This window comes from Miniopterus natalensis, chromosome 16 (assembly GCF_054644295.1).
Source record: "Miniopterus natalensis isolate mMinNat1 chromosome 16, mMinNat1.hap1, whole genome shotgun sequence".
Taxonomy (NCBI): domain Eukaryota; kingdom Metazoa; phylum Chordata; class Mammalia; order Chiroptera; family Miniopteridae; genus Miniopterus; species Miniopterus natalensis.
The window spans coordinates 37,092,595-37,115,417 of record NC_142096.1 but is presented as its reverse complement, the minus strand read 5'-3'; the positions used below and the strand labels follow the sequence as shown (position 1 = coordinate 37,115,417).

Sequence of the window (22,823 nt, the reverse complement as noted above, 5' to 3'; positions counted from 1 at the left end):
AAGGAGAAAACAGTGTCTCTTTCCTCCTGTTTTGACAACAGATGGATATCAGTATTGACAAATAGCAAAGAAGAGGCCCTGACCATGGCCTTCCGTGGAGAGCAGAGCACAGGGGAGAACAGCCTGGAAGACCTGACCAAAGCCATTATCGAGGACGTCCAGCGGCTCCCCGGCAATGACGTCTGCTGTGACTGTGGCTCATCAGGTATGTGTCCCCGAAGTGGAGCTGTCTTGTTAAACATCTGTCCTCTCACTGTGGAGGACAAATGAGCTAGTAACTTAAAATCCTTAGGTCCTTATTGGCATACCCAACACACGTTCCCCGTGTGAATGACCCTTGCTGTTTGCTATACCTGGAAAGTTCCCACTTGCTCTCCCTGCATGCTCACCTGCCAAAATGCTACCCTTCCTAGTGAGGTCCAGTTAAATGGCACCCTGGGCAGCATGGAGAGAGCACTGGACATGGAGTCCATCATCCTGATTCTGAATCACCAGCCTGCCGTTCATTGCCTGGATGACCTCACGCTGAGTCCCTTTACTATTCTGATCTTCAGGTTCCTCATCCTAAAAATGGGATAATAGACCCCAGTTCTTTATGAAGACTTAATGAATTCATGTACATGGTGGCTGACACGTGGCACATTACTTTTCTTCCTGCCTAGTGAAAACTCCACAACCTCTATAAGACATGGGTGTCACCTCCCCCAAACTTCTGTTTCCAACTAGCATGTGTTACCTAGAAATTGACAGTAGCTAAGTTACTCGGTGCTTTGTAAGGATTATGCTAGTTGTTTTGCTTATATTATCTTATTGAATCTTCCAGAAGTTCTGTGAGCAAGACACTAATATTATCCCCATTATACAGAGGAGAAAACTGGGGACTCAGAAGTTAAGTGACTTGCCTAAGGTCACACATCTAGTTGGGGTCAGAACAGGAATGCAAGCCTGTAGTTCTTAACATTATATGATGTTCAGGTTGTGAAAATGGACTTCTATATGCAACATGCCATAGGCACCTCAGAGACACGTCTCACATTTCCTACTACTTCTGTGATGTGTGTGGTAGTGACTCACTGGGTGTGAGGAAGTGGCAGAGAGTAGTAAATACTTGGGTATTAACCAATGAAAAAGGAGCTCGCCACAGAGAGAACCCTGCAGGTTTGGGAAATAGAAATATGTGCTCCTGCTGTTCTGGAGTCTGTGGGTTGTAGCAACGCCTTCAGTCTCTGAGAGAAACTTGTGCTGTTCAGTATTTACAGCTCTTCCCCAGGGGTGCTGTGGAGAAGCTGTAACTGAGGCGATGCACTAATGTGAGTTGTAACTTGAGTTTAGAGACAGCTGTAGGGCCCGGCCGGGCGTGGTTCAGCTGTTGAGCGTCGACCTAGGATCCAGCCGATCTGGGTTCGATTTCCAGTCAGGGCACATGCCTGAGTTGTGGGCTCAATCAATGACTCTCTCATCATTGATGTTTCTCTCTCTCTCTCCCTCTCCTTTCCTCTCTCTGAAATCAATAAAGGTATATTTTTTTTAAAAAAAAGACAGCTGTAGAGCCCTGTCCCCTGTGAGCTGGACCTCGCAGGCCTGCAGTCCCTGTCAGGGGTGATGCTGGTGCAGAGGGAGCACCTCTCTCACAGGCCTCAGGATGTATCATAAAACCACGCAGGAAAAATCTTTCTCACATTTCACAAGAATAAAGAACTTAATTTTGTTTTCAATTCAGTACTGAAAGAAAATTTTTAAAAACTTGTCTTATCACGCTTTTTGCTCTCTAACAAGCTATCATAGTAGCCCCAAGCCAAATGCAAGTATCTGTGTCTTACATTTAAATCTTCCCCTTATGAGCCTTTAAAATGTTGCTACTATTGTTTTAGCTTCCTCTGTAGCTGGCACACTAAAATTAGATGCCTTGTTTGTTCATTGTCTTCAAAATCCTTTCCACAGAACCCACCTGGCTTTCAACCAACTTGGGTATTTTGACCTGTATAGAATGTTCCGGTATCCACAGGGAAATGGGAGTTCATATTTCCCGCATTCAGTCTTTGGAGCTAGACAAACTAGGAACTTCTGAACTCTTGGTAAGTAGTGACCTGTACTTTGGAAGAAAACTAAGTTTATTGTCATGAATATATTTCATATATTGCTTTGAGTTGTTGTTTTTCCTGCTGAGTACAAAGAATTCTAATCCCTGAATTTTGTTTAACTTGAATAGACATTTAAAATGTAAATTTTGTGGTATGTAATGTTGACTATTTCTGGTTCCTGTTTGAAGAACTGGTGAATCATACATTTCCATAATTAGTTCAGCTAAACTGGCTCTTTTCTTCTGGGATGAGCTTTTTCAAAGCCAATTTTTTCTTTTGGAATTTGTCTTACACGACTCACTAACAAACAGTAAAGGGAGGTTAGGCGTTATACTTACATGTTCTCTTTACCTAGAGGCTTATGTTCTTAAATATAATGACTAAAAAGTTTTTCTCTATTTTTACTGTTTGTAAGTTTCTAAAAGTACACAAGAATTGAGAGTGGCCTGTTAGCTACTGTCCTAAACCCAATCACTCCTTACCCCCTGGCTTCTTTAGGTGGTGAGGGAAAAGCTGTGTGAAGGTGTGGGCTTAGCTTTATAATATGGAAAAGGGTTATAAACACTCACATGTGCTTATAACCAGTTCTACCCTTCCCATCATGATTCACTCAAATTGAGAGCCCTCATCAGGTCCAAGTTAAACTGGTCCCCACAGTACACAAATAGAGGTCAGGGAGGCCCCCTGGGCGTCTCCCATAATGCCTTGTGGTCATAAGCCCTGTCTTGCATAATTTGAACGTGGTGTAGTTCATTGTTGTTTATACTAACAATGAAAGTGCTTGAAGTGAAATAAGGCTCCCTCAGACCCAACGCCCCTGAACAAAACATGAGAGAACCTGGAGCTCCAAAAATCTGAAAGCCTCGATTATCACTAGCCTTGTCTGGAGCACAGTACCCCAAAGTTAGGGCAACTAGTCACCCAGCCACAGCCTTGGTCGTCTGAGTATCCGTTAAGCAATGATGGCCTATCTTTCGTTGTAGGAGCCCCTCAATTTAGGAAATAGGAAATTTAGGAAGTACACGAATCACTTCAGTACTGTAGGGAAAAGGCTCAGAGCTAATACCTGAAACTTTCTCTTTAGTATGGAAATTGTGTCACCAGTCTCCTTGACTTGATTAATGAAACCCAAAAATGGAGAGAGTCCAAATCCTAAACACTCACCATATGATGAACTCAAGATTTTCCCCCAGAGACCTGATTGCATGAATATTTCTTAAACTTTACATTGATCCAGAAATTATCTGAATGACGAAAGGACACCTTCAGGATAAAATTTTTTGGAAGGGTCTTGAACCCAGAAGCAAAATGCTTACTGGGGCTTTCTCATTAGTTGCCTGCTACCTCTTAATTTGTACCCCAAATATGAAGGAATCCTGAATTGTTTTCTGTCCAATAAGAGTAAATCTGCTCAATCTAAAATGAGGTATGATCGGGGGGGGGGGGGGGGGGGCGGTGTGTGTGTGTGTGTGTGTGTGTGTGTGTGTGTGTGATGTGTAGGACACGTCATATTCTGTTATAGCATTTATCACACTTTATTTATAAAAATTACTGGTTTTCTTATCGATGGTCCGTTCAGTCTATTAGCTCCTCTGGGAGGAACATGGTTTCCCATCTCCCTATTTTCATCACTAAAGCCTGGCACATAGTAAGTGCTCAGCAAATACTTAACCAGATGGATGGATGGTTTTTGTATCCTGAGTCAAGTGAGGGAAAGCACATATTCAGAAATCTCAAAAGCAGATAATGGGAAACCTTTAAACCAGTAGTAATGAGTTTGCTGTGCTGTGTCTGTTTCTGTTACAGCTGGCCAAGAATGTAGGGAACAGTAGTTTTAATGATATTATGGAAGCAAATTTACCGATCCCCTCACCAAAACCCACCCCGACAAGTGACATGTAAGTACTTCTAGCATATTGAATTCTTTACCATCTATCATTGTTTTTCAACCCTCCCAAAAAACTTCTTAGTTGTTATAGTATCCCCCACCGCACCCAGAGGAAACCCCATTATGAGGAAAGAGCAGAGCAGAGTATTTTGAAATATGTTTCTGGAATACACAGATTATTTTCAGCATCACCTTCCCCTAGGGAATTGCAGCTGCTCTGGAGGGTAAATCTTCATAAGGACGATTCTCTCTAAATCACCACATGTTGTGATAAATAGGAGACACACAGACACAGTGGGAGATGCCTGTCAGATTGGCAAAAGTCCAAATGCTTAACAGCCCATGCGGCAAGGCTATGGGGAAACAGACATTCCAGAAACTCCTGTGTTGCTGGTGGGAACGCAGATTGCCTGCTGCCCGTGAGGAGCAAATTCGCCCTACTTACCACAACTAGAGGTGTATTTACCTTGGACTCAGCAGTCCCACTTCCAGGCGTTTATCCCTGCTCCGTCATAGAGCAAGATTAGGAGCAGAGCGAGCGTCCGTCAATAGGCATCTGATTAAATGTTTTCTGGTATAAAAATGAGGATGCTGCTTATGTCCTGATTTGGGGTGTCCCCCAGGATTACTGCTAAGCAAAAAAAGCAAGGAGCGGAGCACTGGGCAGAGCACACTGCCTTTGGGTCAGGGAAGGGAGGAGGGAGTGTGGGAATGAATACATGTGTCCTCTTGACGCAGACATGCTGTCCAAATTCAGGAACTGCGTTTTGGATAAATTTGCTGATAAATCCTCACTTTGGAATTCTCACTATTTACTATCTGGGCTCAGACACCAAATAGATTTGGACAGTGACAAATACATAAACATACACTTATTTGAAATTGTGTTTTCTTGAAGAAACACAGGAAAATACACAGTGAACATCATTGCTTCCTCTGGTGGGTATAAGCATGAGACTCCTCAGTAAACACCTTTCGATGTCATTTTTAGTTTTGAGTCATGTGTACCTTTAAATCTATTCAAAATTTCTTCATTGACTTTGCACCTAAAGTTTTTAATACTGTGGATGACTAGGAAGAGAGATTTAATTCCCACTCACGATCAGGCCTGAATGTTTGACCAGCCCCTCCTTGGTAGTTATTTGGGCACCAAATTTGCACAGCTATTATGGAGAACACCCAAGGAACATGTTTTTTTCACTCTGAAATCAGACAGTCTCCCAGTAGGGGCCTTGGCAGTAGCCTTTTCTTGAATTCAACCAACGCATAGCACATGTTCACTTGATGCCTCACATCATGTTAGCTGCTGGGTAAATAGCAAAACACAAACTAGATATAAACCCTGTCCTCACAATACCTGGAATGTAGAGAGGAAGATAGATTGCAACTGAAAAATTCAACACTTAAGTTAACTGTGTGGACATGGTTGTAGTGAGTGACACAGAAGAAAAGTCAGGGGTGTTGGGGGCATATGTAATACCCTGACCTAACCTGGGGCGTGTGGCTTAACAACAGCATTCACATGAATCTAGCACAGAAACAACTTCAATGCCTTTTTCACACTAGTGAGCACAAGTTACAGAGAACTAAGGCTTTAAGGACAACCTGTCTGAGCCTCAGTTTCCTTCCTTACCTGTTAAACTACAGAGTTCTGTCAGATGACTAAAATCTTTCCCATGGCACTCTGAAAACTTTTAATTGGTCTTTTAGAATTGTGTTGACTTCTCAAATTTTTCATTTGTGTTATATACTTAACGTGTGCCTGAGTTTGAAGTAGGAGCAAATAGCGCATCTCTCCTGCTATTGCTCAAAGAAGTGGGGTCTGCCGGCCCAGTCCTCTGTAACTGCAGGCTGCCTACACGTGTAAGTGAATATATGTACCAGGTTCTTCATTCTGTCTCTGTTGGAATAACTTGGTCTAAAACCTGGTGTGTTTGAAGGTTGAAAAGAAGTATCTTAACTAAAATCACTCTTCTCCGAGAGAACTGTTGGTCTGCAGCTCTGTCCTCTCTGAGCTCTGGGAAAATAAAGATTCTTTGTCTCATTTTGCTATGTTAGGATTGTACGGAAAGAATATATCACGGCAAAATATGTGGATCACCGGTTTTCAAGGAAGACCTGTTCATCTTCATCAGCTAAACTGAATGAATTGCTTGAGGCCATCAGATCTAGGGACTTACTTGCACTAATTCAAGTCTATGCAGAGGGCGTAGAGCTCATGGAACCGCTGCTGGAGCCCGGGCAGGTGAGGCTTCGCTGAAATCATACGATCAAAAGGAATGTGGACAGTCCATTGAAAGACGACTCATATTATTATAATGAGACTCTAGTCCCTTGCGTGACCCCATCTAAATCAGGACAATTTGAGAGTGAAAGGGATGCTATTAATAATTACTTTGGGGTAACGGGTATGAAGGAAACTACCCTAGACATGTGGCCACCCTGTTCATGCTTATCTGCCCTTTTTAGGAGCTTGGGGAGACGGCCCTTCACCTTGCAGTCCGAACCGCGGACCAGACGTCTCTCCACCTGGTTGACTTCCTTGTCCAAAACTGGTACGGTTTCTGTTTGTCCGAATACGCCTTGTACGTTAACACAGACCAGTCCTGTTAGTGGCCTAGGTCAGGAATCAGCAAGCTTTTCCTGTAAAGAGCCAGATACTATTTTAGGCTTTGCAGGCCATAAGGTCTGGTCGCAGCTGTTCAACTCTGCCGTGGTAGTGTGAAAGCAGCCAGAGATGGTATGTAAATAAGTGAGTGTGGCCATGTCCCGATAAAACTTTATTTATAAAAACAAATGGAGGGCCAGAGAAGGCCTACAGGCTATGGTTCACCAACCCCTGGCCTAGGTAAGTGTAAAATCCTGTCTCTGGGTTCAAAACCTGCAGCACTAGGGAGGTTGAAAAACAGAAGATTTAATAGTGCAGGTCCACATGATGTTCATTGTAAGACAGCAGTGTGTGTGGCTGACATGATAGCTTATTCAAACTTGGGACATACTAATAGGAGTACAGTATTCCACACAGGAGGTTTGAACTTGCTGGATTCTTTATTGGGTAGATCTGTAAGCCATGGAAATGGAGCTTCTCCAAAGGAGAGTGAGTAAAACAATGAGGGCGTTTGAACCCACATATGACACAAGCCAAGTTGTATCAACGCCCAAGCCCCTTAGAGGTGCGGTGGTTAAGAGCATTGGCTTCAGGCACACGTTGCCTGTGCTCAGATCCCTGCTCCATCGTCCGTGTCTTAATGATCTTGAGCACAAGCACTCTGTCCTCTCTGCGCCTGTTTTCATCTGTAAAATAAAAGCTGTAATAGCACCTACCCATTGGGTGGTTGTGAAGATTAAATGAACTAAGACGTGTGAAAAGCTAAGAGACAATGTCTCTCATAGTATGCACTCAATAAATTCTGGCTGCTGTTGTCATATGTTGCTTATAAATTTGGGTGCAATGTTAGAAACATCATAATTTTATAATAAGTCTGAAATTTGACTCAGGTGAACTTAAAGTCAGAAATAAGTAGTTAATCTGTAGTGTTAAGCTGGACTGTAAGCCGTTTTTCCTACCAATTTAATTTTTCAGTGGTAACCTGGACAAGCAGACCTCCCTGGGAAATACGGCCTTGCACTACTGCAGCATGTATGGAAAACCCGAGTGTTTGAAGCTACTGCTCAGGAGCAAGCCCACTGTGGATGTTGGTAAGAGCACCACCAGGGGTCTTAATAACCATAGTAGGAGCCTTGTTGGCTAAAACCGAGATTCGCCTGTTGCACCGTAATCTGATCATTGTTTCTTGTCTTTTCGAGATCTGTCCTAGATAATTATGCACATATGTTTTCCCCGATTTTAGTTAACCAGGCTGGAGAGACGGCCCTCGACATAGCAAAGAGAGTAAAAGCCGCCCAGTGTGAAGACTTGGTAAGCACACAAGAAGCAGGGTGTCTAACAGACATCAGCCCTGAAATGTCGTCCTCAGAAACTGGAATTGGAAGTAACAGCAGCAGATCCATTTTTTTGAATGCTGGCTAAAGAAATTCCAACAAGCACTACAGCCATGTTTGAAAAAACAAAGTTGTCACTCCCCTGTCTTTTGAGTGCAGCTGTGATGTAGGAACTGGAAGGCATTTGAGAGGTGGTATTACCAGGCAGCTGATGGATGGAGGTCATTAGGCTTTCTCTGTAGCTTAATAGTAAAGACGACTTATTTAGGAAGCCAATTCCAAAAATTGGGCAAGTAAAGTTCAGAGTGCAATGATTTTTAAAATGTTAAACACACTGCTCTCCCCTCCATGCCTCTGTACGCACTCACCTATTTTTGATCCTACTAGTTCCTGCTTTCAGCTCCAGGCCTTAGCAGAACACAATGCACTTAACCATGGGAAAGGTTGAGACAGGAAAGATAAGTTACATTCCCGAGTCCCGTGCCCGCAGTGGTACTTTTTCATTCCTGCAGGGCTCCCATGTATGAGTAAGAAAAGCAGGACATAGATTGAACTGGGACTGTCTGACTTTGAGGGCCCACCTTTCACACTTCACTGTCTCTGATTTTGCCCTCCAGCCAAGATTTTGCAGTTTTGAGACTCATTTTTAATAATATTTAAGAAAACTTTATATCTTGGAGAGAAGTCAAGTTATCAAACTAAAATAGGCTGTGCCTGTAATTTCTAGCAGTTTCTCTTCAGCCTGCTGCTGGTGTTCCAGCTTGTACAGTCAGAGATTTGCTTATAATGCAGCTACCGGTGGTTAATTTGGAACAGGGAATAAGGTGGGGTTTGTTCAGTGTTCCTGTAATGTTGGGGGGTTTGGCATTTGAGTGAAAATGGTTACACCTGCTGTTTCTTTCAGCTTTCTCAGGCTAAATGTGGAAAGCTCAATCCACACGTCCACGTAGAATACGAATGGAATCTTCGGCAGGAAGAGATGGACGAGAGTGACGATGACCTAGACGACAAGGTGAGTGTGAATTACGCCTCTGAATTTCTGAGGGCTGCTCCTAATTTTTCTGCACTATGTAGCCAAGACTCCTCTTCATGAGGTTGTTTTAATCTTTTGACCTGATGTGCCAGCGCCGTTTTCTTGGTTCAGACTTTGCTCCTTGTTGGGTACTACATAACAGCTGTATCAGTCAGGGTTCTCCAGAGAAACGTGTATACATAGAGAGAAAGCATGAAATTTATTTTAAGGGATTGGCTCACACACTCATGAGGGCTGACAAATCGAAAGTTTATAGGGCAGTCTGGAAATCCCAGCAGTCTTGAGTCCAAAGGCAGTCTGGAGCTAGAATTCCTTCTCAGTGGGGGACCTCAGTCTTTTTTCTTAAACTCTTCAACTAATTGGATGAGGCCCACCCACCTTACAGAGGGTAATGCCCTTTACTCCAAAGCTAAATGTTAATCACACTAAAAAATACCATTGTAGCAACTCCTGGGCTGCTGTTTGACCAAACACCTGGGCACTTGGCTTAGCCAAGTTTGATTAGCCATCCAAACAACTAATGAGTAAAGAATAAGTTGTCATTTACCGAGCACGTGCCTAAGGGCTGGGCAGCGCAGGCATGTCACCCGTGTCCCCTCAGGTCGTTCTTACCAAGCGCCCACTGCACTGTTGTCACCGCAGAGGAGAAAACCTGCACACGTGGACATTTTGCAATTCGTCTGAATTCTCAGAGCCGGCGGAGGCAGCCTCCGATCAAACCTACTTCTGTCTGACTCCCGTAGATAGTTCTCAACCTCTGAAGGTCCACTCGCGCACCTCTCATTGGATGTGTGCGGACATGTCCTCTCTCCCAGGCAGGATGTAAAGAATGGCCAGAGATGGTCACACAAAGGTGCCCTGAAGGCATTTGCCACTTCGAGAGGAGACAAAGTATCATACCGTGGGTAACCAATATAATAGAAGTGGGGGAGCTTGCTGAGAAGTGCTCAGAGGACAGAGCAGCTGCCTCCACCTGGGCAGACAGTGAAGACCTTTTCAAGGAAGTGAAGTGAAGAGGGGCTTCTAAGGGTAGGGAGGAGCTTGCCAGGCAAAGGAGTGAGGAGGAATGCGTCCTTTCAGGAAGAGAAAACAGCATGTGCAAAGGCCCAGGGGTCATGCTGGAGCTTGGACGACTGAGAAAAGGTTAGAAGCACAGTGTGTGAGGCGACCTTCACGTTGGCTGCATGGAGAGAGGCAGGAGGCTGCCCTGCAGGGTCAGGCAGCCCAGATCAGGAGGGGCACTGTGGGCCAGGTTTGACCTTTTGGCTTTGGATAGAGCCAATTTTCAGATTAACCACCAGTAGCAGTCAGAAGCCAACAGAGGTTTATCGTGGGACGAGCAAGGTTTCCTACCAGCTCTGCCATCATTGTGGAGAATGGGCTGGAGTTGAAAGAAACTAGAATCGGGGCTCTTCAGGAAGCCAGTGCTCCAGTGGGAGCTGGTGGGTCCTGCATAGCCAAGGGGCCCACGGGATATTTCTGAGCTCTCCTTGCATGGCCTGGTGGCTTTGGAAGACACTGAGGTTCCTAACTTGAAAAGTTGCATGGATGCTAAAGCTATCACCAGAGTGCAAATACAGGGGCACCTCCTAAGCCACTGGAAATGGTTTTGAATCCAAGGGGTTGGAGTTGGACCTGCAGGTCTGAGTCATCAGCATTAGGTGTCTGTGGAAGCCAAGGGTGTGGATGAGATTGTTTCCTAAGAGAATGCACATGAGGAGAGGTGATGATTGAGAACTTCAGCATTAGAGGGTTGGACAGAAAGGAACGTTTAACTTTGTCAGTTATAGGTGGGTGGGAGTCTGTCTGATTGTTGGTGAAAGTGTCCTGCACTCGGGAGGGATTTGTTGATAAAATGTTAAATCTAACTGTGACCTTATGTTTCTGAACGCTGCTGATCCATAACCAGCATCTCTCTAACATGACCCTGGTAATGGTGACACAAGGATCGGAAGTGTAACGTTGGCATCCTTCCCTGTACTGTGGGGTGGCTCTCAGCCATCGTTGTGGGTGACCTAATGAAGCCCAGGGAACCCAGGTTCCCACGGGAGCCCTCCTGGGGTGGAGTCTGGCTTGTTGTCTCACCCACTGTACTGTTATCTCACCCGCCAGCCGAGCCCCATCAAGAAGGAGCGCTCCCCGCGACCTCAGAGCTTCTGCCACTCCTCCAGCATCTCCCCCCAGGACAAGCTGTCACAGCCGGGGTTTGGCACCCCAAGGGACAAGCAGCGACTCTCCTACAGCGCCTTCACCAACCAGATCTTCGTCTCCACAAGCACAGACTCGCCCACATCACCCACCTTGGAGGCGCCTCCGCTGCCTCCTAGAAACGCCGGGAAAGGTACGAGCTTTGAGAAGGGCCTCGTGACTCCAACCTCAAAGCTAGGAGCCTACCCAGCCTTGAGGTAGAAACTGCAAGGTGCATTTGAGTGGCAGGTATGGAGCGGATGCCAGCACCAGCAATAAGGTAGACAGTGTTGTGAGCACCCCTCATGCATTCTCTGTGTGAACCTCACAGCAGTCCTAAGATGTGCAGTTTGTGCCCCTTTTACAGATAGGGAAACTGAGGCTTACGGAGGTAGAGTGGCTGTCCAAGGTCATGTAGCCAGTAAGTGGTAAGTTGAGATTCAACCCAAGGTCACACAGAGCCCAAATCCTGGGCTTTTTCCTCTTGAGTGTGGGATGGAATTTCAGTTCTTGAAAGTGACTTCCCTCTACACTAACACCTCTCCTCTGAGGTGGTAACAGCAGTAGTGGTAGTTACAGTCATGGAGCCCCGAGGCCCTAAGCCTAGCCCTCCTCACTCCCTCGTCACAGTGAGGTGGGTATGACAGTTGCTGGCACCGGGCGGACAAGGGGATAGTGGTTCAGGGGTGCTGAGTAAGTGACCTGAGGCTCTTGGCTGCTGGGGCTGCTAACCCAAGTCGTGTGTGACCTGAGTCCACCTTCCTGTGCCCTTGGATGAGGCACGAGCTGTGGCAGGATCCTCCCAGAGGAGGTGATTAGGCAGGGGTGTCAGATGTCTCCGCGGGGCTGATGCCGGGGGCTTGTGGTCCCCCACCCTGTTCTCTAGCAACAAAGTGCTTGTCCCATACCCTGGATCCACAGAGAGTGCCCTGTTCAGGAAATCAGCGTGTTCCCCTGACAGGGACAGATCGAGACTCAGATGCCCACATCAAAGAGTCACCCAGCCGGGGAAGTTGAGAGGTCCCCAGAGCTGTCGCTGCGGTTTGTTCTCTGCCACTGCATCCAGGCGCGGGCTCCCCGTGTGCAGCTCAGCTCACACAGCTTCCAGGGCCTCTCCGCACACAATGCCATGCCTATTGGAATCACACTGGGGCTATTTTCTGGGAAATGTGAGCTTTATTCAAAACAGTGTTTCTTCAGAGCTTATTCTCCATTGAGATAGTGTTATAAATAGGAGCTGTGTTCCTAGAGGGACCCCAAATGGCCTCCTAAGCCATAAAATAACAGAGAAAAGTTAAATTAAGGCTTTAGCATGAATAGCTCTCATCAAAGATAACCAGTGACCGTGACAGTGACAGCGCGTGTAAGCCAAAGTTTAACCCGCCAGGTTTTTCTTACTCTCCCAGACTTCTGCTAAAACACGCCTAAATGAGGCATCCGAGTCCTTTCAAATCACTAACGCTCTCAGGTTTTAGTCTGTACTGTGAGAGCGTGTGTTGCTGCCACCTGGGCAGTGATACTCCCCATCAGGGTAGCAGCCTCGTAAGAGCAGAGCTTCCCTTTCTGACCCCAAAAGAGGACCGTGAGAAACCGCCAGGCCAAATGAAACGATGGAAGGTGTTTCTCTGAAAGGGTTCATATCCCTAATTGTGGCTACCAACATCGAAGTGACAACCTAGCTAGACTGGCAGGGCCTATACCTGTGCAGAGAGCCTCCAGGTAACAGAATCTTCAAAAAGGTCTATAGGAGAGAGTGATGCCAGTCCTGGGGCCTAAGAAACTCCCTCACCCCCTCCACCCCTTTCTGTAAGTTTGTCTCAAGGGGACACAGAGACCCACAAAATATACTATCTGACTCAATGCCGGGCATATCTTTCCTGCCTTGAATAAATGCTAACTAGCTCTTTACCAAAGACCCAGAGGACAAAGGCCAAATTTATTTAATGAACCAGCTGCTGAGACAAGTCCTTAGGACTTGGCCATCACAACTGTGGTCAGCTAAGGATAGACACCCCACCCCCTAAAAATCTCATAATTGGAAAGAGAAGAATGTTCTTCCAGGCTGCGCATAGCAGGCCATCCTATTGGAGTTTGGCCCATGCTGGTGAGATGCAGGAGCACAGCCTTCTCGTGACCTTTATAAGGAACCTGAAACATGAGCTGTGCCCTGCCTCTCGCTGGGCTCATGTGCCTGAGTGCTGGGAAAGTGGTCATGTTTAGAATGGAGCTCTTAGAAGGCGTCGTTGAAGATCAGCTGATGCTCTGTGCAGAGATAACTCCCCCCTGTTTCGTAGCCCTTACTTTTTCCCCATTTCATCCTGTCAAACTATAGACCCATTTGTGTGAAAATGAGGATGTCTTGACTGGGTCGCGTGGGTGGTCCATTTTCCATGGCAAGTACAGCGAGGTCTCTGCCTGCAGGCCACGGCCACAACTGTGAGTGTAGGGGTCTGAAGGACGATGGCTTCTGGGGAGGCAGAAACAGACACTCATGTTAAAGTCCCCACTAATCAGAGGAGGAGACTGAGAGGGAAAGTAGAATCATTCTGAATTCAGCTCAGTAATATTTTCTGGAAACTCCAGCTGCCTCATCAAAATGCAAGGAAGTTTGACTTAAATTGCCTTCAAGCAAAACCTCCTTGTGCTTGAGCAGAGCTCAGTCAGCAGCGGAAGACTTGGCGATTCAGAGCCCCAAACTCACCATCCTGGAGCCTTAGACAGGAGCATGGGCTGCCTAACCCCCTGCAGATGTAAGGTCCAGCGGGATGAAATCAAAGCCATACGTTTAAGTGTGGAGGTGTTTCTCACCAGCGCAGCAGCTCCCCTGCCCCTGATTTACATTTATTAAGACTAGAAGTTCCCCAGGCTTGCCAAGATCAATTTGTTTTTCATCTTTAAGCTGAAGTTAGATCATAGAACCAGGATGTATGAGAGCGAAAAGGATACTGAAAGATTAACTTGATCCACAACCCATTGTACAGCGAAGGAAACTGAGCCCTGAGAAGGTTAAGGAACTCCAGGTCACACCATGGCTGAAATAGAAAATTAAAATCAGCCTTGGGGCCTGTCAGACCAGATCTCCTTGTTTCTTCTTTTGCATGTTGGGGAAGATGGTCCATGTCTGTGTTGCCCTCCTGGTGGAATTGTCATTGGGATCCGGGGAGACGGTCCATGGAGAAAGCATTTTGCAGAATGCAGAGCCCTGCACTGCTGTGAGAGACTCCTGTTAGGGTTGTCGGGCCGCGGCCCTAGATGCTCCTAGAACGTGAAAGAATGTGGGGAGCAGTACGAGGCTGTCCCACAGGACAGGTCCTTGAAACAGATATTACTTGCTTATAGTTTAACCATGTTTTCAAATAATTTTAAACTATAGAACCTCTGTTTTCTCCCATTGTACAATCCCATACCTTTTATATAGCGATGACGCAAAACGCACCTGAGCTGAGGTAGGTGTGGAGGTTAGTGAGAGGGACGGGAAGCATTGAGCTCGGCCTGGTGCGTAGTAGTGCCCTGTGCAGGGCAGTGCTGCTGGCCTTGGGCCTCCTTAGCTTTAAGCGGGGTCCTTTTGGGAATAGGGGTCTGAGAGAGTCACCCAGGTCTGCTAAGTGGGCAGGTGCTCTGAATCGTGAAACCAGCATGATGTCGGCTCCTGAACTGAGAGAACGGTTCTGTTAAGTAAATGAATGATAAATTCAATCCCAAGGTGCTCATTTAACTTACTGAAAAGGAACTGACTTCAAGCTTTTAGAAACATGAACACCTGATATGCCAATTACCACCTGCTCATGGAATCAGTCCCCTAGAGTCAGGCATGACGGGTCCCCTCTGATACCGCATGAATGCCTACGCGTTGACCCTGCACTCGTATACGTTCTCCACATCGTGGGCTCCCTGCTCAGGCAGACCTGAGCCTGGCGCGCTAAGAGCTCTGTGAACACTTGTGCACGCTGCTCGGTGTCACAGAGAATATGCAACCAGGTGCTACCCTCGCCCTCCAGGTGAAGAGGCTAAATAAGTACCCTCAATAACTAAAGAATAGTTTGAGGGGAGCACACTGTCTGAGGGAAATAAGTCTGTGAAGCCAGCGGAAGCCAACTTCCCTGTTTCCTCTTCCAAGAAGTCTTGGCTCCCTTGCCCCACCCACGAGACGGGTTTCTTTCCCCATAAGTGCCAACTCTTTCCCTATCCTGGTCGCCTTTTAACATTTAGCTGATCTCACAGTTTCAGGGTCTCCATGAAAAACCAGCATTGGCTGTGCCTGCTGGGTCACTGCTCGGAGAGTGCGAGATAATGCCTAGCAAGAGCTGCGGACAGCGTGCTTTCAGTACTGGGTTAGCTCCATCCTGCCGCACGCGCGCAGCTCGCCCAATCTCCTGGACACTGGGGACACAGGAGTGGACAGGCAGTGGTGCCTGGGAGCCTGCACACCAGTGAGAGAGAAAGCGGGGACACGTGCCTCAGGGGCAGCAGGGTGCGGGGTTGGAGTTGAGGAAGGAGCACTCGGCTGGTAGATCAGAGACACGGTCAGAAAGCCTGTTTCCCTCCCCACCCCGCCAAGGAGACAGAGCCCCTGCAGGCAGCCAGGCGCTGTGAGAGCTTCCCTGAACCCCACCTTGCACAGGGGGGCCCTGCTATGTTCAGGCTTGTGGGATGAAGGAACAGCAGAGTCAGCGAGAGCACATCCCAGAAGTACGTAGCCGGAGTCAGGAGGAGACGTGAACCAGACGTCCGGGGGGGTTAGGGGGGTAGGTGCCTGGCTGAAAGTCTTCCTGCACAGTGTTGGCAGCCTTAGGCCCGGGCTCAGCAGCGTCTGCACTTTGTACCCCGTCTCCCTGCCTGCCACTGAGGTCTGTGGCAGTCAGGGCAGAGAGGGGAGTGGAACGGGGAAGGCTTCCTGGGGACATGAAGGCGGCCGGCCATCTTGAACATGCTCTTCTGGAAGATTCAGACCTGCCCAGGAGAGGTCCTCTTGGTGGAATTATTCATAAACTGCCAGACTGGCAGTTCCCAGGCATTTTTACCCCATAGGGAGACAGCCATTGGAGTGGCTTGATTTTAAAGTGTCCATGGGCTCTTGTCTTTTATTCATGTTAGATTAGGTGGGGAGCTTTTTTTCGTAGTCTTCCCCAGTCCTTTTTATATCATGACACACCTGCCGCCTGCACCGGCCACCTTGCTGCCGAGGCCGCGGCTGTGGTTTTGCCCTCAGCAGAGGCCACCGGCCTGGGGTGTGGGAGGGAAGTGGAGGAAACCCTGGCGGCCTCTGGAATACAAGACTGAGTGTGTGATTGTCAGAGAACTGACCCTGAGACCATGGATCTGGTCCTTAATTATCGGTGTCCGGGCGGGAGGTTGAAGGGCGAAGGAAGAGCAAGAGCTGTGTTCTGTGTGTAGCACTGTCACTCGGCGTCCACTGCCATGTGGGAGTCCCGGCTGGTCTGTGCTGACTTCTGGGGTGTCTGGCACACTCCACCTTGCTCGCTGTGCCTCTGTTTCCCCATCTCAGCTCCTTCCTTCCCCACACACAGTTCCTCTCTAAGTGAACATATTGTGTCTGTCTACTTTTTAAAGTAACGTACACTTCCCACACTTTCAAGCCCTACACTGAAACCATGGGAAAATGGGAAAGTTATCATCTGCTCTGTCCACGGTTGTACAGATACAACCTGTGTCGGTAACACACAGGAGTGTGTCAGAATACTGAACTTACACAGATGGTTTTTCCAGATGGTCAGGATAAGTTTTAAGCCATATCCTGGGTCTTGTTTTCCTTTGAACAAGATGTGCTTTTACTTGGTCTCCCTGCTTGAAAGACCTCTAGGTTTTCTGTTTAGCACCTAGAGGTATGAGCACATTAGAAAGGAATCCTCCTGACTTACACCATAGACCTGTCTTGAGTGCCCAGAACCTGCCAGGCACCGAGAGAAAGACCATATGTATCCTGCCCTAAGGAAGCCGACAGCCAGGAAAGGCAGAAAAAGTTCGCTCTCACGCAAGTGGAGAATTTGGTGATATTAGTCCTTGTGGAAGTTCAGAGATAAAAGCCGGGGCTCCACTGAGGCAAAGGGGTAGATGGAGGAGGTTTCCCTGAGGTGACATTTGAGCTGACATTTGAGAGGATGGGATGGTGGGGAAGCATGGGTGTCGCTGACGCTCCAGCAGAGGGGACGGGCTGGCATCCTAGGAAGAGGAGCTGGAGACTCACTGTCGAGGTGAGAGCCCAGCCAGAGTCTCAGCCGGATTCACTTGCTCTAACTGTCCAGTGTCCTGACCTCTCAGAGCCTTGGGTCTGTTTACCCCAAAATTGATGGCCCTGATAGCAATACGATAGATAGTAAGGTGAGTTCTTGGTGATGGGTGTGAAACTCCTGGCCAGGCACACCATGCTCTCAGGAAGTGATAGCTCTAGGGAATATAGGACATGGAGGAGGAGATTTGAAAAGCATGTTGATTGCGATTTTAGGAATGGGTTTTTAAAAAATATCTGCGTGCAGGTGAATGATTTTTCAGGACAGTTTTTCTGGGCTTAAGTGGATAGATTTCTTTGTTGTTAAAGATGGAGCCCTACCTAGTGAGGTTTATTCATACTACCTCTGTGGTCTAAGGACATACTGTTTTCTCATATGGGGGCCTTTAGTGAACAGAGGAAATACCAGTTCCTGGCTGCAGGCTTTTCAGAATCTAAGTGGCTGGGCCCAGGAGACCAGAACAAGGGTTCCAGCCTGCAGACTGCCTGTGGCTGCCCATGTGAGCACAGGGCTTCTGGGATGCGATGTCTTCAGGTGCCTGAGCTTCCTGAGCTCGGGCCATGTGTGGGGCCCATGTGTGAGGGAGGGGTCGCCCTCAGAGTCCTCCCCGAGCTGAGGACATGGAGCTGCTCATGGCAGCACAGCTGAAGAGGGGTTGAGTGGGGACTGCTAGAGTTGAAGGCACAGCAGAATGTCCAAGTGGAGTGACCAGGAGGCCGTGGGAGATGCGGGCAGTGACTCAGGCGTGGGAGCCCTCAGGAAGAGCTGGGATACACTGTCTCCGCTGGGAAGACCTTCAACTAATTTACTGACCTCAAAGTTATTTATAGCAGCTTTGGAAGACTAGACCCATAATTTTAAGAAAAAGAATTAGAAGATAACTTGACATAATAGCCAATATCAGTGGCAAAAGCAGTTTGGGGCATTTTCTCCTTACTTTCACAGGCTCTGTCAGAGTTAAGGGGAGAAAATGGGCTGTCGGAGTCCTAGACCCACGCCTACCCCACCTATTAATCTTGCCTCCTTTTTTTAGTTTGTTTAATTCTGTTTATTCCTTTTTATTTTGTTTTAGCTTTCTTTATTCTGCCAGAATTGCTTCTTTCCTAACTGAGCCAATACTCAGGTTTATTTCGCATAAAACATGCGCTTTAGTGCTTAGAAACTACTTACTCATTTTGGAAGTTCTCTTGTTAAATCTTTTAAAAAATTTAAGTATGCTTTTCTGGAGTGTAATTTAGTGTTCTTCACCCCTTTTTAACTCATGCCCTAGCAGCCAAGATGTTGTGGCATCTTCCTTTGTAGCTGCTAGGACGAAACAATAGGAGAGTCTATGTGTGTTTTCTGTGGAATTAGATTACAGTATTAAATATTCCTATTTGGGCTTAACAGTGTCCCTCCCTATTTTCTCTCCCTGTTTGTTTGTGGGGTTTTAAAAAAAATATTTTATTGATTTTAGAGAGAGGAAGAGAGAGGGATAGATAGAAACAGCAGCGATGAGAGAGAAACATCAGTTGGCTGCCTCCCACTCGCCCCCTACTGGGGATCGAGCCTGCAGCCTAGGCATGTGTCCTTACCAGGAATCCAGCCCATGACCTCTTGGTGCACACTTAACCACTGACACACACCAGTTAGGCTGTCTCCCTGGTTTTTGATCAGTCATCCTAAGTGAGACATAAGTCTTCCTTAAGAATCACGAGGCCCTGGACAGGTAGCTTGGTTGGTTAGAGTGTCATCTCAGTATGACAAGGTTGTAGGTTTGATCTCTGGTCAGGGCACATACAAGAAGCAACCAATGAATAAATGCATAAATAAGTGGAGCAACAAATCAATGTTTCTCTCTCCCCTTCTCTCTCTCCCCCCTTCTTCTTTCTGTCTAAAATTAATCAATAAAATTTTGACTTAAAAAAAATTTAAGAATCAATCACCAGCCTTAAAATGATAGAAGTAGCAGTTTATTCATCCATTAATTCAATAGTAAATTCAACCTACTATATGCCCGAGCCTGGTCCTAATAGAACCTTCAGCCTGGTGAGCAAGACAGTAAACACGTTAACACGTTAACAGAGACATCATTACAGACTGTCACAGCTGATAGGAAGAAAGTCTGTAATGACATGTGGAACACTAATCCTTTCCCTTTGAAATGATGATTCTGGACGCTTGGTTTTGCTTGGTTGTGGTTACAGGACGACTCTGGTCTGATTGCTGCTGAAATAGCGTGCAACTTGGCTCAGAGACATCGCTCCTTTAGCGCTTTGTCGGCGATTTTTGTTCCGAAGCAGGATTTGGAACTGATTGAATGACCTTTTAGATGCAGTGCCCAAGCACGTCCCTAGGTGGCGATAAAGATGAACTTGCTGGAGAACCTCATATTGTCTTGTCCGGTCTCCATTTATTTCCAAGAGGAAAGTTAAACTTCCTCGTACTGAGCATTTGTTGTCTTTCTCGTGACCGAGTGCAGGAAATGCTGCCCTGGCTTTCAGGAGCAGCATCCTGTGACCTAGTGGGCACCTCCCTATCCCAGAGACCTGCAGTGTGGTCCCAGCTGCGCCCCATGTGGTGTCACCCTAGTGATGCCAGGCCCCCACTTTCCTGGCTGCAGAACGGGGACCATAACTCCCCCCACACTTACCTCACGGGGTCATTATGAAAATCAAGGGTAATAGCATATATGGACACCTTTTGAAAACTAAAAGCATACAAGTGCAGGGCTATAACAGCAATGCCTTTCTGTTACAAAAGTAAAATAGTTTCTGAAATTGCCGTGACTAGTGCCATAATTGGGCATTATTTGGGGTAATGGTAAGGCTTCATCATGTATCACATCATAGGACTGAGAATAAATTATATAGCTAGGGCCATTTAATCCTGACCAAAATTAATGGCAGTTACTTCCAAGACAAGACTGTCTTTGAGAAACAAAGGTGGATGTCAATACTGACTAGTAATTGATCATGGGAAATGTCAAAGTTTATTTTACAAGGAAGGAGGCCAGCAGTAATTAAGCTTTTCTTTAAATACGCAGAGTGTAAAAAGAGCTCTTTTGGATCCTTTCTGGATCACCAGGTATCTACCATCCTGTGTTAAACATTTGGTGTGGCGGTGAGAGCAGTTATCCATGAACACAGTTAAAATGTCTACCTGATAATCATAGAGCAGTGTATGTCCAAGTGCCCAGCACACACCACCTGGCACACACCAGCCACTTCAGTGTCATTTTCATGAACAAAACTAATAACTACTGTATTCTCGTGACAGCTTTTACAAACCAACTTTTTCCCCTAAAATATTAGTTCCAAAAAGCCAAAACTTTTGCAGTAATGGTGTGTGTGTGTAATATTCATGGGATTACTGATTTCCTGTCTTTGTCTCTGAGAAAGCTGAGTCTTTTTTAAATCTATAGAAATCAATGTCTAATTTATATAACCTGTTTAGGCTTCCCATATAATAGGTGGTTTATGATTTCCAGAACCATAGTCAGAATTGCTCTTTTTCTGAATAACTCTTTGCATTAGATCTTTCATTATTTATAAAAGTCATTAAAAAAAAAAAAAAAAACTGGGTCAAAGTTTGCTGGCTAAAAGTAAAAGCTGTAGTGGAGAGAAAAGTCTTGTGCCTCAGCCTGTGGCCCGCGGAGGCTGCAGCCCTTGCTCGGCTCTTGCTCCTGGATTTCGCCGGGGGTGCTGCGTGCCTCCGCCTCAGCAGATTCTACGATTACAGTGACATATTGGTTTAAAATGTGTTTCATTTTTCTTGCTGTACCTAAGTGATCTAAACACATAAATACACACTTGCCTTTCCTTTGTTGTCTTTTTTTTTTTTTTTTTTTTTTTTACCAGCAATGTTTAAAAACCCTATTTGTGAGTCACTGGGTTGATGGACTTGGCCACCTCCAGCCTTGTGCTTTTGTGCCTCCCTGTGTTGTACCACCTTCAATGTGTGGAAGTGACTGCATACTGGCTGTTCTGAGACTGGGATTAACCTCCGTGCCCCATTCGGTTCCTTTCCAGGTCCAACTGGCCCACCTTCAACACTCCCTCTAAGCACCCAGACCTCTAGTGGCACCTCCACCTTGTCTAAGAAGCGGCCTCCTCCCCCACCACCCGGACACAAGAGAACCCTGTCTGACCCTCCCAGCCCACTACCTCACGGGCCCCCAAACAAAGGCGCAGTTACTTGGGGTAAGTCATCCTAAAGTCAGGGCCCACACTTCCTAGGGCCAGCCAGTGTGTGGGGCTCCGTGGGCCATTCATACTTAGCTCACGCAACCAGCGGACCAGACAGCACACACGCTGGGGGTACATGGGAATGCTTGTGCTCCCTCTACAGGCCAAGGAACATTTTGGGAAATATTTAGGACCATTCAAAAGCTATCATAATAGTACTACTAATAATACTAATAATGCTAATACTAACAATAATAATACTAAGATGCTGAGCATTTCCTGTGCGCCAGCCACTGTGCTAATGAGCCCTCCACAAAATCCACTCAATCACAGTAGCAGCTCTGTGAGATAGATACTGTCAGCCTCATTCACAGAGGAAGAAACCAAGGCCAAGTCATTCATTCAGCTCACAACAGCTAGAACGGTTTCCTTAGAAGATAAATCATTCACAGTCACTGCCCACCCTGCGCTTCAGGTGAATGCAAATTGCTTACCCCGGGACCTAGAAGGGTCCTTGTCAGACTCTTGTCTCCCAACCCTTTTTCTGCCATACCAGCCTCCTGTTACCTTGGGTACATCTGGCTCTTTCCCTCCTGGGTCTGTTCACTCAGTGGACCTGCCATGCCCTTTGACAGGCTGGCTCCCTTGGTCCTCCTGGCTTGTCTGTATCCCTGGCCCTCCTCTCTAAAGGCACTTCCTCCCCACCCCTTTCCTCCAGGGCACCTGTCACAGTTGCTAAGAATTTTGTGTTTGGTTTTTGGTCCAAGCTCCCGGAGAGCAGGGACCTTGCCTGTCTTGTTCTCTTCTGTATTTATAGGGCCTAGAATTGAGCCCAGTACACAGCAGGTACTCAGTGATCACTTGAGAATAAATAAACCTGCTCAGTCTGTTTGTTTAACCATTTCAGTGACATTGACTACACATCACAAATCTCTCTCCACAGGGAACATAATTTTCACTTTTGTCTACCTTTTCAGTTCACCAGAACTCTACACTAGCCTGTCAGCAATTTAAGCCAAGAACAAAACAAGTGTTTCCCAGCAGGGTCTGGCCCTCAACGGGGACACACAGCTTTGCATGGGTCATCCCTCCTCCCGTTGGGTTTCCTTGTGGCTTTTTTTTTTTAAATATATCATCACTAATTTCAGAGAGAAGGAGAGAGAGAGAGAGAAACATCAATGATGAAAGAGGGTCATTGATCGGCTGCCTCCCACACACCCCCAACTGGTGATCGAGCCCGCAACCCGGGCATGTGCCCTGACCGGAAATCAAACCTCG

General features: G+C 46.7%; 1 protein-coding gene across 4 annotated transcripts in view; it reads left to right on the top strand.

Annotated features, from left to right (window-relative positions):
• Positions 1 to 22,823, top strand: part of ASAP1 (ArfGAP with SH3 domain, ankyrin repeat and PH domain 1) — a 281,291-nt gene that overhangs the window by 240,342 nt on the left and 18,126 nt on the right. For 3 of the 4 annotated variants that reach the window (XM_087825490.1, XM_087825493.1, XM_087825492.1), the window contains 10 exons: positions 42 to 205; positions 1,942 to 2,075; positions 3,888 to 3,979; positions 6,028 to 6,214; positions 6,439 to 6,524; positions 7,553 to 7,668; positions 7,821 to 7,888; positions 8,816 to 8,923; positions 11,057 to 11,285; positions 21,390 to 21,560. In XM_087825490.1, coding sequence (XP_087681616.1) covers positions 42 to 205; positions 1,942 to 2,075; positions 3,888 to 3,979; positions 6,028 to 6,214; positions 6,439 to 6,524; positions 7,553 to 7,668; positions 7,821 to 7,888; positions 8,816 to 8,923; positions 11,057 to 11,285; positions 21,390 to 21,560 — 1,355 coding nt within the window. The remainder of the gene's footprint in view (positions 1 to 41; positions 206 to 1,941; positions 2,076 to 3,887; positions 3,980 to 6,027; positions 6,215 to 6,438; positions 6,525 to 7,552; positions 7,669 to 7,820; positions 7,889 to 8,815; positions 8,924 to 11,056; positions 11,286 to 21,389; positions 21,561 to 22,823) is intronic. The other variant, XM_087825491.1, reaches the window with a different exon arrangement.